The sequence below is a fragment of the Sinocyclocheilus anshuiensis genome, unplaced genomic scaffold (assembly GCF_001515605.1).
Source record: "Sinocyclocheilus anshuiensis isolate Anshui unplaced genomic scaffold, SAMN03320099.WGS_v1.1 scaffold183, whole genome shotgun sequence".
Classification (NCBI taxonomy): domain Eukaryota; kingdom Metazoa; phylum Chordata; class Actinopteri; order Cypriniformes; family Cyprinidae; genus Sinocyclocheilus; species Sinocyclocheilus anshuiensis.
Genome location: NW_015548309.1, coordinates 1,859,961 through 1,874,958, shown reverse-complemented (window position 1 = coordinate 1,874,958; position 14,998 = coordinate 1,859,961). Strand labels below are relative to the sequence as shown.

The following is a 14,998-nucleotide window of genomic DNA, read 5'->3' as shown; positions in this document are numbered from 1 at the left end:
GTATATATATTTATATGTGTATATATATATATATATATATATATATATATATATATATATTTATATTTATTAAATGGAAGAAAGGAAAGATTTTTGGTCTGCTAATTTTGTTTGGTTAATTTTAAAGTTAGTTTTAACAATAAAAAAATAAGTGAGTAATTTTCATAATTTTCAAATGTCTTGAAAATTAATTAATGATAATATAATATAATATAATATAGTATATAATATGCTGTATGGTTTATAATAACTTTAAAGTTTTTTAAAATTATTTTCAGTTATTTTCAAATGTCTTGAAACATAAAAAATAGTAAATATGATATATGTTATGTAGAATTGTATACATTTATGTTTTTTTTTTTATATTTAAATGTATATAAATTACTGATGTTTTTGTAATAGTGTTTGTTTCAGCGATAGCAACAAAACTTCTGATGCCAACATTTCAGAATATACATCTTAAAACAATTATGTTCATATCAAAGACCATATATTTTCTCTAAATCTTGTTCAGCCCAAGAACTTTTACTCTAAACAGTCGAGGTAAGGCCTGCTGATAAAATGTGTTTGCACACAGAGCAGCTCTATCAACGGCAGGTTGTTTCAAAGCAGCTAAAAGAAACAAAAACGGCAACTATTTATCAAATCTGCCAGCGTTTAATTGAATGTGAAACGGTGGACAGGAGCAGTCAGTCTTTTCATTGAGCTGTCGGGACATGATGAATGGAGCGAAACGTGGAAATGCCCATCTCTCCCGTGCCATTCATCAGCTCCGGCGTCACGCACACACCAGCCGCGCACGCAGATAAGGAAAGTTTATGAAGAGAATTAGTTCTGAATATGCTTCTAATGAGGCCATTATTTATTTTCAGCTGAACAGCGAAAAAAATAGATTGTTTTTAACTGACCCCCCCCGTTCCTAATGTTGTTGCATATGGAGTGCTGTAAGTGCATGTGCTGAAAATAAAATGAAAAATGGCTTCACTTAGTCTACTGTGAGCTTAAGTGTGAGTAAATGTTTTTATTGTGCTTTAATAGATATGTCTTCATCTGGATCAGTTCGATGTCTTAAAACTGTCTCTCTCTCTCTCTGCGCAGATTGAGAACCTGCAGGAGCAGCTGAAGGATAAGGAGAAGCAGATGACCAGCCTGAAGGAGCGCGTCAAATCCCTGCAGGCAGACACTTCAAACACGGACACGGCCCTCACCACGCTGGAGGAGGCCCTGGCTGAGAAGGTGGACACCCACAAACACTCACATTTATGGCCACTGAAAACTAGTTGTCTGTTATAGGGTTGTCACAATGCCAACATTTTCATTGGTATGACTCTCACCCATGGAGTGTTCAGAGCACCTGCAAGTCAGTTATACACCAGCAAATAGGATTGACGTTGCAGATATTATTGCTATTAATTATTACCTTTGTATTCATCCTTAATTTTAGTATTTTCTGGAAGTACTGATACTGTATTTTTTTTGTCATCCATACTGTAGCATTAAGGCAGGTGGAGGGGCTGACATTTGAATCTAGAGCAGTGAATAATAATTAATAACCATACCTAATATGAATGTACAACCTAATACTATTAGTAAATATGATATAAATATAACTAATTTGTTTATTATTATTATTATTATTACTACTACTATTATTATTAATACTACTACTACTAGCAGTAATAGTCATAGCATTTTCTAACTATTATTAAATTATTAAATATTATGATAATATTTCATTTAATTGTTTGTTGTCATAATGATTATTATTATTAATAGCTGTTGTAATAATACCAATTAATTATGTAAATTAGTTATTCTTATTTATATTTAACATTTTATTAATAATACACTTGTTGTTGTTTGTGTTACTATATTATTATTATTATTATTATTATTAACAACCATTAATATTCATATTTAATATTAATGCATGATCTAATACTAATAGTAAATATTATATAAATGTTGTTTATTATTGGTAGTAAAAGTAGTAGCATTTTCTAACTACAATTAAAATTCTTTTATATGTAATATGAATGTGTAATTTAACACTTTTAGTAAATATTATATTAATATTGCATTTAGTTTTTTGTTGTTGTTTGTGATCATTATTAGTAGTTGTTGTAGTAGTAGTAATTATGTAAATTATTTATTTATTATTATTTATACATTTGATTAATATTACAAAGATGTTTATTATTATTATTACTAATATTATTATCATCATCAGTACTAATAGTGCTATTATTAATAACTAAACTGGATGTGGTAGCTTGTGTTGTCTCCTTCAGAGACATGATTTCACAGGTGACGTGAACTGCAGTTGCAGAACAGCAGAAGCTGTGAGTGTGTGTGACAGCGGTGAAGATCGCTCTGTCACACACTCTTATGTAAGGACTCAGTCATTCTCACACCACGATTGACCTCCCAGCAAGCGTACGGATCCACAGGTCAATCCCCGTCACTTCTCATCAACTCTCATCTCATGTGCTATTATCTTCGCCAACACGTACACGTAGTTCACTGAACATTTCAGGTCACGGGCTTCCAGAATGATGCAGTTCTCCGAATCAACATATCCTCCCCCTCCACCACCACCTGCCCGCTGAACTCCAGCTCATGAATACGAATGAATTAACCCCGGCGGTTATTTGCATTGTCTTACACACCCGCAGTTTGGCAGCGATCTGCTGTTCTGCGTTTCCCCACTTCATCTCGCTCACATACCCTCACGCGCCGAGGTTTGGGCCTCCTGTTCCTCCCATCCGAGGGCCAGAAATTAACTTTGTCAGCCATCTGCATATTGAAAAAGAGAGTTCTGGCTCTTTTAGTGGACACACATATTCGAACACAGGCGGACACGTATGCACTTTTGCAGCAGACAGACATTTGCGGAGCATATCTGTCCTTCCCTACTTAAACACATGCAGTTTTCCATTTCACACGCCTAAGATGCCGTTCGATGCATATTGTGAACCCGGTGTGAGAGTTAGCTGGCACGGCAATGAGCGGTCATGCTTAATGTCACAGCTCAGCGAGGATCGGCCAGGAACGTCAGCTCGGGAGAGTGAAATACAGCCCTTGCGGTGAAAAATGCAGTGCGGGCCTGAAAAAGAGCAGTGTTATTATTGTCCGGTTCGGCCACTCAGTGTGTGACTTTTGGCCGGCACGGGTGTGAAAGTGCTGGAGGCTGATGCTCTCCATGATTCCAGCCGTCCTCTTTCACAGGCCATCGACTGCGCCAAAACACTCTTTCCTCAGACCTCTTATTGTCTCGCGTTGTTGCTCTGTGTGTCTCTTTTTCCTCTCTGAATTATTAAAGGTGTTTTTTTTGCCACCTTATTAAAGTGTGAGTACAATGCAGCATAGTAGCCATTCACATCAGATCCAGTCCAACTCATTTCTACTAAAGTTACTTCCATTTTCTGAAAGCAGACGCGGCCAAATCTTCCAACACCTGGCCAAAGTTGACACATGTGTGAGATTAATGTATCGTACGGCGAATGTATTCATTCAGCTATGTTCCACTAGCCGTGTAGAGTTCCGCTTAAGATGGGAATTAAGGAATTGGTGTGCCTGCGCTTTCTAAACTTTGACAGGTATTGGCCTGCTCTTGTTTTTGGGTAAATTTTACAACCCTTACATAAATCAGAATGCGAATAACCACAAATTTAATTTCATCTTTGCTTGTGCTACTTTTTATTTAATTTTTAATCTTTATATTTATTTATTTATTAGTAATAAATATTATATTTTATTCTATTTAATAATAATAATGTAATAATGATAATAATAGCTTATTGAGTTATTTATTTATTTAAAATAATACTTTTAATTTTATGTTATACTTATTAAGAACAACAATTACAATAAATAATAATAGTCATAATAATCATATTTACTTTTTATATCAATAATATTATTATTAACTTTGCTGTGAATAGGTAGTTTGTGTTAGGTTTTGGTAAATTTGAAAGGTTTGTCATTATTTACTCACCCTTATGTCGCACCAAACCTGTATGGTGGGGTTTTTCCCATGGAACACAAAAGGTGAAAGGAGCAGGGTGAAATTTACTGTAACTATTCATTGATGATCTTGCATACTATTGTATATTGTACTGTATAGAAAACTAATTTTGTGTTCCACAAAAGAAAGTCAAATGGGTTTGTAACAACATGAGGGTGAGTGAATTATTCTTTTTCTCTTTGCTTCTAAATCACATGCTTAACATGTTTTTTTTTTTGTTTGTGATATTTGTAGGAGCGTATTATCGAGCGTCTTAAGGAACAGAGGGATAGAGACGAGAGAGAGAAGAGCGAAGAACTGGACAGCAGCAAGAAAGAGCTCAAAGAGCTGAAAGAGAAAGTCAGCTTACTGCAGGGAGAGCTGTCCGATCGTGAGGTGAGCACTTGTTTTTGCATGAACAAACTAATGCTTTATTAATGCCAGTATTGTATGAAATTGATGATTTTTCTCATGCTGTTTTTGGAATGATTTTCACCCTGTAGTGACATTGGTGAAAAAATGACAGAATTACATTGTAGGAGTGAATCAAACCATATCTGGAGACCTAAATCATTTATTGTCGATAATAGTTCACCCAAAACAAAAATTTGCTGAAAACTTACTCTAAGGTCATCCAAGATGTAGATGAGTTTGTTTCTTTATCAGAACAGATTTGGAGAAATGTAGCATTACATCATTTGCTCAATAATGGATCCTCTGCAGTGAATGGGTGCCGTCAGAATGAGAGTCCAAACAGCTGATAAAAACATCACAATAATCCACACGACTGTGAAGTGAAAGGCATTCAGACTGTTACTTCTGGCTAAAATACTCTATCCATAGTATGGCTTTTTCCAGTGAAATAGTTGTCTCATCTGAATCAGGAGAGAAGTATGCACAGATCAAGAACTGTTTACAAACAAAAACAGTCCAATACAGTAGTTTTTATCAGCTGTTTGGACTCTCATTCTGACTGCGCCTATTCACTGCAGAGGATCCATTGGTGAGCAAGTGATGTAATGATAAATTTCTCCAAATCTGTTCGAATGAAGAAATAAAATCATCTGTATCTTGGATGTTCTGAGGGTGAGTACATTTTAAGCAAGTTTTCATTTTTGGGTCAACTATTCCTTTAAACTGCAATGTCATCTTGCAAACATATGCTCAGTTTTGTGTAATCTGTTTGCATATTTGTGAACAGACATTTAGGTTTGCGGTGTAAATATTGCAGTCATGAATTGTGGCCTGTACGCTCAACTAAAATCCACAACTAATCCCAACGATCCTAAACTAAATCTCTGCTAACAGGAGAACTGTAATTAAACGTAAAACTATTATTTTATGAATCAGTTGGATTTGTCTGTGAAATTTTTGCGCATATTTGCAAAAGATTAGCCTGGATTGTTTCTGTATGATTATATCTTGCATTTGTGAAAGCAAGTCTTGTTACAGGTTTTTGTACTGTGCAAACAAACATTCAACTGACCAACAAATAGCTCAGAGGTGGGCGTCCAGTCGACGTCTTGTGCAATTTTGCATTCATAATGTTAGTTCAGATGGCGGTTTCGCATTTATAATGCAGTGATCCTCTATAATGTGTCAGGTGTGGATTAAAGAGGTTGAAGCGGATCCCAGGCAGCATTAGAAGCGTCTTCTTTAGATTGCACTATTGGACGAGGTGCTCAGGCTTGATAGAGACAGACTGATTTCGTAGCCATCCACACAACCCCAGAGGAGCTGTAGTGATGAGAACAGACATGCTGGACCCGCAACACTGTCAGTCCTGCATGTGCGTGTGTGTGTGTGTGTGTGTGTGTGTGTGTGTGTGCGTGTGTGTAGGACATGAAGATAAATGGCAGATTCTAAATATGAGGGAGCGGCCCCTCCCAGAGAGCAACTTCTCATTTATCTTTCTGTCTTCAACTTCTGTCTCCTTTTTTGCCTTTTGTCTTCTATCCTTTTTCTCTATCTTCTCGCACTTTCTTGTATTTTGTCTAGCATCTCTCCAATAATAGCTCTTATGTCAGTATAAAAGGAATAGTTGATCTATAAGTAAAAGTTTGGTCATCGTTTAGTCACATCATGCCGATCCAAACCTGCCAGATTCACGAAAGGAGACATTTTAAACAATTGTATTGGTTGCTGAAGCTTTCTGAAGATTTCAAGCTTTATAAAGGACAAAAATGCACCATAAGTGGTTCATGATGTACAGGATAGTTTAAATGTTTTGCATTGCAACATTATTTTAAAGCACATTTCCTCAAATTCTTCTTACATTCCTTTTAACTTTTACTTTTTTTTTTTGTATTTTCATTAAATTATTATTATTTTTTTTTATCTATTTTATTTTTTATTTAAAGCACATTTTCTCAAAATTCTTATTGTAATGTGTCCTGCATTTTATTTTTATTTCATTTCTTGATAAATAATCTTGGTATCATTCAGACCAGTTTTGTGAACTGGATCATTTCAGTTCAAACTGGTGTGAATGATTTGAACATTCAATTCACTGACTCAATGATCCACTTCTAATGGATAAATTCTCCATCTACATTCCATGGAATAACAACAGTCATAAGGCTCTGTAGTAAATGATGACCGAATGTTCATTTTTGGTTGAACTATCCCTTTAATGACTGCATTTGCACTGTACATGTACCCCGTCTTTCCCACAGCACTGTGGCTGTTTTATTATTCAGGTTATTCTTGTTTGCTGTGATCTCTGCATTCCTCTCCGCTGTCTGCCTCTAGAACATGGGCGATGCACATCCCCACCACTAAACCACTTCCTGTCTCACCCCCATACAGTAGTTTCTTCCTCTCATCTGTAGCTTTCTCTTTCCCTTTCCATTTCCGTTTGCTTCCAAACGTCCGTAGAAATTCCATAGCGTGTGGGTGAATCTCATGAAATCATGTTTGACACCAAAATCAAAAAGAAAAATAAGAAATTATGTAATTATATTTAAATTATAAATAAAATGTTGCCAAATTTTAGGATTAAAATAATGACACAATGCAAAACACCTTAATGACAATTAGCCACACTACCCTCCACAAATTAGTATTTTTAATTGTTATTTTTTTACTGTATTACTTATTACAGTAAGTTTTTTAAGATTAATTTTTTGGTGTTTTTGTCTTTATTTATAGAGTACAATGGTATGTCAGAGCTATACTTGTTTATTTATATTTATTTATTTATTTATTTTAAGAAATACTTAATATATAGTAAATATAAATACTTTTATTCAGAAAGGACATCAAGAAATAAAAGAATAAAAATATTTTTATTTTGTTACAAATATGTTTATATATTTTATGTATCAGCTATCAAAGGAATAAACAGTTATATATTAATAATAAATCATTAACATTTGTACTGTAATTTTGATTAAATAAATGCAGCCTTTGTGAGCATAAGACTTCTTTCAAAAACATAAACATTATAAAACCATTTACATTTTGAACAGTAGTTTATATATGTGTGTGTGTGTGTGTGTGTATGTGTGTGTGTATATATATATATATATATATATATAATATTTATAATATTCGTATATATGTGTACCTGAATATTAATTTTAATTCAATTCTTGATTTTTTTTTTTTATATGCATGAACTTCCTATAAAAAACATGAACTTCCTATAAACTCTGGGCGTGAAAGTAGGATTAATTTTATTGTAGTAAAATATAATTTTATATTTATTTCTTTTGATTTTGGGGTTAAATGTGCCCCAGACATCTTAACAGATTTTATGAGATCCACCCATGTCCATTTGCTGCATGTAAAAAAGCAGAGCGTCAGTGTCCTGGATATTTGCGTTGGATCACGGCTGCTGTCCTGAGCTGCATGCAGCAGCCTCCCATCACTCAGCGTCCTGTTATATCCCTCTCCTTGGTTTTCCTGCATTGTGTTGTTCCTGAGCAGTGACCTCTTCACTCCAAGCACTTTCGGTCTCCCCTCCCGTGTGCTAATCATAAAGTGTGGAGTCCAGCACATCCCATCATTCCCCTCTCCTGTTTTCTTTACCAACGCGAGAGAACATGGGCCGGCAGTATGAACATTAAGTGTATATTTTGGTCCGTGGACTCCAGTCGAGTGTGAAATTGTGGGGCTCTCCGATTGAAAGCGGAAACGGCAGGAAAGGCCTCATAGATGGAGGGCTGCAGTTTTAACAGCGTGCCTGAGACTCTGCTTAAAAAAACAGAGAGCTGATGTACTGCATATGTGCAGAGGCCTGTACATAATAGCACACGATATTTGTAATATTACTATTGAGATGTAACCGCTACTGTAACTCTAAATCGTTCTCCTGTTTCATATTTTATCACTTTATTCCTCATAAAAGCCTTTGTGACGTTAAAGGAACAGTTCACCCAGGACTGGAGCTTTCCTTCGTCAAAAAGGATTCATTTCAAAAGCACCGTAATAGTACCATAAAGCGGTCCATGTAACTTATAGCACTATATTCAAAGCCTCCAAATGCATATGATTGCTTGGGGTGAGAAATAGACCAAAATGCAAGCTACTGTTTTACCTTCTAGTAAGGGGTGTCAGTGAGCTGTACTCAAACTGGATCATCTAATTTATGAATGAATCATTTAAAACTTGATCAAAAGATTCATTGAAAATATTTGACTCATAAGAATGATTTACTTACTTAATGATTTATTTACTTGCTCTAATAAACTCTTTATGAACTCATAATGGGGAATGTCAATATTTTCAGTGAATAACAATGAAAATTTTGGTCTGTTTGTCATATAAAACCAATGTATGATTTCAGAAGATTTAGAAAATAGTGTAGGAGACATATGAGGCACACTTATGGTGCTTTTGCATTCTTTTATAAACTGGAAAACTCTATAATCTCAATTCATTATACAGTTACACCAAAGAAAGACAATCATGCTGCTTTGGAACGACATGAGGGTGAATAAATTAGTTTTTAAATTTGAGTGAACTGTCTCTTTAAATGTTTTTGTTTCCAAACCAAGGCCAGTTTTTTGATCCAATCTGATCTGAGTGAATTAAATCCTTTTGATTGCGTGTTTGTATACAAATGTGCATTTCGAAAAGAAAAAAAAAACTGTCACATGGCAATTTTTCTTGGCTCTTCGTGCTTCCTGATGTTGAAATTGGCTCGAAACTGTCTGGCTGTGGTTCCAGTCTGCATATTTACATGTGTTTGTGCTCAGGCTGTTTCAATGCAATCAGGGACTGTGGCATGACATTAACAAAGTCTCCTCCTGCTTCTCATTAGCCCCCCACCCAAACCTGATCGTCTGCATTCAGAAGTACATTGTTCAATAAGTGCTCTCTGATTTAACCTTCCTTTCCCTCGCCCTCAGGCCTCTCTATTGGACCTGAAGGAGCACGCCTCGTCCCTGGCCTCCTCTGGACTGAAGAAGGACTCCAAGCTGAAGAGTCTCGAAATCGCTCTTGAGCAGAAGAAAGAGGAATGCACCAAATTTGATAGTCAACTCAAGAAGGTGAGCCAAACACTTGGAGGGAATTGAAGCATCACAGCTAGCAAATACACCGGGTCATCAGCTAAGCAGCCGAGAACGCATAACAAGCCATTACGGAGACTGGCACGCCTTTAGCACTAAGCTGACAACACTTAATACATTGACAGTGAACTGAATGTTCACTCAAGTGTACTTTACCTGTGGAGTTTTTCTCTGTCGAGTGCTGGGGGGGGCGGGGGGGAAGATATTAGCTCTGCTCCAGACCCGAGCGAGACTACGGTCAACATAGGCCACTACCTTCAACGACAGCATCCTAAATGAATCAGAATCTAATACTTGACTCATTTATTATGTTATGTTAATTATGTTAACAGGCACTCAAATGCAAGTGAGAAAAGATACTCAACAATCGCTTAAAGTTCATTCCAATAGAGTCTGATCAAATATTATAGATATACAAAGACAGTGCACTCAAATACTTATGAATGGGAGAAAGTGCATTGCACAATATAGCAGAATAAATCCTGCCTTTTTAATAGAAGATATGTGCTTTTTAACATCATCTGAGCATAAGAAACAGCATTTATGGGATCGTTCATGTCACATTTTGTTGCTAAATTGAAATATGTTATTTAATTGCGAGTGTGGAAAGCAGATTTTGAAATGTCAGGATTTCCTTAATCAAATACATAGGTCTTGGTCTTGGATGCCTGAAATAGATGGCCATCAGGTGAACAGACTTTCCCTGAAAGGGACTTTGGTTTGATATTAGCATTTTGCTATTCTAGTAAGCACAGCACTTACACATATTGTGTGAATTAGTCTAGTTTCATGTAGAAATAACTGTTTTTCTATCAGTGTTTTAAAGTACTGAATGAAATAAGATTACTTATAGTACATTTACATATTGAGGGTTTTAATTTAGCTTAGGGAATTAGCAATTCAAGAAAACTTTTTAGAGCATCTATGAAACCTAAAAATGACAGCTCTCTTGGTTTTGGAACGGAGCTATTTAATGAATTTCATATCTTATGGCTCCTGCACACTACAGAAATCTCTGATGGAACAGGTTGGAACATTAGATTAAGATTTAGAACATAAGATTTGATTTAAGGTTGTGAAAACTTTTCTGAACTTTTGGTCACATCGCGCAATGTAAACTCTAGCATGCAGGTGCTCTTATGCCTCACTTCTGTGACTCGTGTCATGGAAAATGCTATACATGTTCCCAATTAGGGCTGCACGATATTCGAAAAAACTAACATTGCAATATTTATATATATATAATGGATATGTATAGTTGTGATAAAAGCTGAAAAAATCACTTTTTACTCTTCACAAGAATCAACTCAAACTTTTATTTAATGTCATTATTATGGAATCAAAATATAAAATCGTATTGTACTGTTAAAATATTTAATAAAATTAAATAAAAAATAATTAGATTTTATAGTACACTGTAAAAATACAATGTTAACGTCTTAATTTCTAAATGTTTAAATATTTTTTTTGGCACATTGTCAACAAATAAGTGTTCACACTGCTTGTTTTAGAGTGAAGCGTGGCACTGTGTTCATTTACACGTTTTCCGCTCATGATACAGTGTTTTTCAGAGTGGCTTGATTCACAGTAAATGAACTGAGCTTCTTTAAGATGCTGAAAAACATAATGAGCTGCTTGCATGTACTGTAAATGAACAGTGTAGCGCTTCAGCCATAAACAATATCAGTTTCATTTTGATATATCGTGCATCCCTATTCCCAATCATCTCAAGTCTCTTCTTTTTGTAGCTCATGCTACTTCAAACCGCCATAAGTGATGTTCTGACACCGCTTGATACTCCCAACCATGTCTGTGACTTCTCTTCACCATCTGTTTTCACACTCCTCTAATTCTGTCTTTCTCGTCTTCTTTCCTCATCCTGCCTCTTTGTTGTCTTCGTTGTCTCCTGATATTTAACCAGATCAAATATTTCTCATATTTCGTCATTACTTTATCACCCGATTCTGTTTTCTTCCCCAACTCCTCTGTGTTTTTCTTTCTTTCTTTCTGAAAGCGCTCTGAGCTCATGTCAGGCCATCCCTTCAATCTTGTAAGTGCATCTCGGTGTGAAAAGCCTCCCTTAGCAGTGCCAGCCTATGTGTGTGTGTTACTAATAAATGTGTGAGAGGAGCTTTGCTTGCATGAGCTCGAGGCTTATCTCAAGTTTAGTTTTGTGTGTATGTGAGATAGAGAGGATATGCTGGCGGAGTCTCTTGAGTGTTCTGAGATTTGCTTGCATGAGATCTTTCCTTATCTAAAGCTTGAGAGTGATGATCTTGTGTGGTTTGACGTTGCTCCTCAGCGGAGCTTGGATTTAGTGGCGTGTTTGTAAGCTGATATGTGTCGCATTGAGCTGTGTCAGTATGGTGTGCACGTGCCTTTACAGATGCTACACTTTTAAAGTGCCCAATCTTAGTTTTTAGTTAGGATAGTTTTATTAAACTTCCCTTCAAAAATCAAATTGTCATTATTTGCTCACTATCTTGTCATTCCAGATCAGTATGATGATTTGTATTTATTTATTTATTTTATTTATCCATTTATTTTTTGGGTTATGGAACATGGACAGTCAACCATTTTTGACCATTTGTTGATGATGATGATATTATTATTATTATTATTATTACCACTTTTAATAATAAACTAAAATTAAAAACAGAAAACTATTTTTATTACTTAAAAGTGGTACAAATGAAGTTTTTTAAATGATGATTTCATTTATTAAGGGAAAAAAGCTGTCCAAACCTGCCTGGCCCTATGTGAAAAATTAATTGCCCCCTAAATCTACTAACTGGTTGTGCCACGCTTTGCAGCAACAACTGCAACCAAGCGTTTGCGATAACTGGCAATGAGTCTTTCACATTGCTGTGGAGGAATTTTGGCTAGCTCTTCTTTGCAGAATTGTTTTAATTCAGCCACATTGGAGGGTTTTCAAGCATGAATGGACTGTAGCCACATTGGAGGGTTTTTGAGCATGAATGGACTGTTTAAGGTCATGCCACAGCATCTCAATCGGATTTAAGTCTGGACTTTGACTTGGCCGCTCCAAAACCTTGATTTTGTTTTTCTTGAGCCATTCAGAGGTGGACTTGCTGGCATGTTTGGGATCATTGTCCTGCTGCATAACCCAAGTGCGCTTTGAGATCGAGGTCACAAACTGATGGCCGGACATTCTCCTTCAGGATTTTCTGATAGAGTGCATGGTTCCATCAATTATGGCAAGTCGTCGTGGTCCTGAAGCTGCAAAGCAGCCCCAGAGCATCATACTACCACCACCATGTTTGACTGTTGCTATGATGTTCTTTTTATGAAATGCTGTGTTGGTTTTACGCCAGATGTAACGGGACACACACCTTCCAAAAAGTTAAACTTTTGTCTCAAACACTGACCTTAATTGAGGCAAGTGAGGCCTGCAGTTCTTTAGATGTTGTTCTTGGTTCTTTATGACCTCCTGGATGAGTCGTCGATGTGCTCTTGGAGTAATTTCGGTACGCCGGCCACTCATGGGAAGGTTCACCACTGTTCCAAGTTTTCTCCATTTGTGGATAATGGCTCTAAACCGTGGTTCACTGGAGTCCCAAAGCCTTAGAAATGGCTTTATAACTCTTTCCAGACTGATATGTGTCAACTATTTTGTTTCTCATCTGTTCGTGAATTTCTTTGGATCGCGGCATGATGTGTTGCTCTTTAAGCATGCTTCACTTTGTCAGACAGGTTCTGTTGAAGTGATTTCTTGATTCAACAGGTCTGGCAGTAATCAGGTCTGGGCGTGGCTATTGAAATTTAACTCAGCTTTCTGAAATAATGTGGTTAATCACAGTTCTTTCATGATTTAACAGGAGGGGGCAATTCATTTTTCACGTAGGGCCAGGCAGGTTTGGACAGCTTTTTTCCCTTAATAAATTAAATCATCATTTAAAAACTGCATTTTGTATTTACTTTCATTATCTTTGTGTAATATTAAAATTTGTTCGATGATCTGAATCTTTTAAGTGTGACAAATATGCAAAAAATTAAAAAAACAGGAAGGGGGCAAAAACCTTTTCACGGCACTGTATATATATATATATTTCCTAAAGCCCAAAGATGAATCTGTAATGGCATTTGGTGTCATTTACATCTTGGTGTTAAAAGTAGAAGATTATCAGCTTTTCAATTAATTAAAACTTAAATTCAGTCTGCCCTTATTTCACAAGTCTTGAAATACAGTGCATGTGTCATATAGACCACTTTAATGGTGCTTTTATAATGTTTTTTTATAGTGTTTTTGTGCATTTTGAAGCTTGACAGTCTGTCTTTTTGTTTGTGGGAAAGAGCAGCGTAAACACTCTTCAGAATTTCTCATTTTGAGTTTCACAGAGCAAAGAAAGTCGAAGAAGTTTGGGACAACATGACTGAGTAAATGATGACAGCTTGAATTAAATGATTCCTTTAAATATTCATACATTTATGTGGTCATAGTCTGTGTGCTTCTGTGTATGTAGGCGATTGTGCTTGTTAGTTTTTTCAGACTGCAATGAAATCTGTGCAAGTACGTTTTGTTCTGCATGGTGATTCTGAGCTCTCGTATGAACCGGTCACCTTCGTACGCACATTCAGAGCTCTTCGCGTGGCTCGATGAGAAGATCTGGGTCCCATCGTCCGTTCCAAGAGTAATGAAATCTCTGGCAGCGTGTGTGGATCTGTGTTCGCACAGGGTCTCATATAAAAGCAGTGCAAGTGAAAACCCGCTGACAGCTCGGTGGGCGTCTGCTGTGATTGGATGAGACAGAAAGGGGGCGGAGGACTCAATTGTCCCCGCGTGACCGGCAGGAGTGTATGAAGATGGAGGTGTCAGCGCGGCTCACGAAATGAGAACAGACATGCCACCAGAACATCCAACGGTCTACATTACTCAAACCAGCCAAGAGTCCAGTGCACTTCAACTCAAATACTTCATATGGAGGCACATCAAAACTCTCTTTTATATCCCCTGCTGCGCACACATGCACTTTTATATCATTCAACACCAAGACGTTTTCTCGCAAGAACATTTATAGGTCAAGAAAGTCAGCATAAATGCATATAAACACTGCAAATGTGTGCTGTTTTCACACAGTGAAACTTTCTTTTATTTTGCCCAGCCAAACAGTCACAGGCACAAACACATTATTAAACAACATTATTAAACCGCATTTCCCACAATCCCCTGTTTGGTGCTGAGACACTGGTTGTTCCTTTGAAAGATGGTGCCGTATTTATTGACCACTCTGGCTTTCCAATACCAACAAGCTTCATGGAGCTTACAAGCAGACACCCGTTAATAACTGTACAAATGCTAGTTTCCTACACAGTCTCTGTCACTTTTTTTTTTTTGGTCTTTTTTTCTGTTTTTCAAAGTACACACCTGTGTCCGTATTGTGAACGGGTTTGTCAGTGGTCCTGAACACATGCTTTTCTTATGTGATCAGATGACTAATCATGTGGCAGGTTCCAA

The 14,998-nt window shown here is 36.5% G+C and overlaps 1 protein-coding gene across 2 annotated transcripts in view; it reads left to right on the top strand.

The window, feature by feature from the left end:
* The window catches only part of LOC107656325 (ELKS/Rab6-interacting/CAST family member 1-like), a 298,875-nt gene that overhangs the window by 50,704 nt on the left and 233,173 nt on the right, over positions 1 to 14,998 (top strand). Inside the window, exons 10-13 of one of the 2 annotated variants that reach the window (XM_016444117.1) lie at positions 1,099 to 1,236; positions 4,262 to 4,402; positions 9,361 to 9,501; positions 11,537 to 11,572. In XM_016444117.1, the coding sequence (XP_016299603.1) occupies positions 1,099 to 1,236; positions 4,262 to 4,402; positions 9,361 to 9,501; positions 11,537 to 11,572 (456 nt within the window). The remainder of the gene's footprint in view (positions 1 to 1,098; positions 1,237 to 4,261; positions 4,403 to 9,360; positions 9,502 to 11,536; positions 11,573 to 14,998) is intronic. The other variant, XM_016444118.1, reaches the window with a different exon arrangement.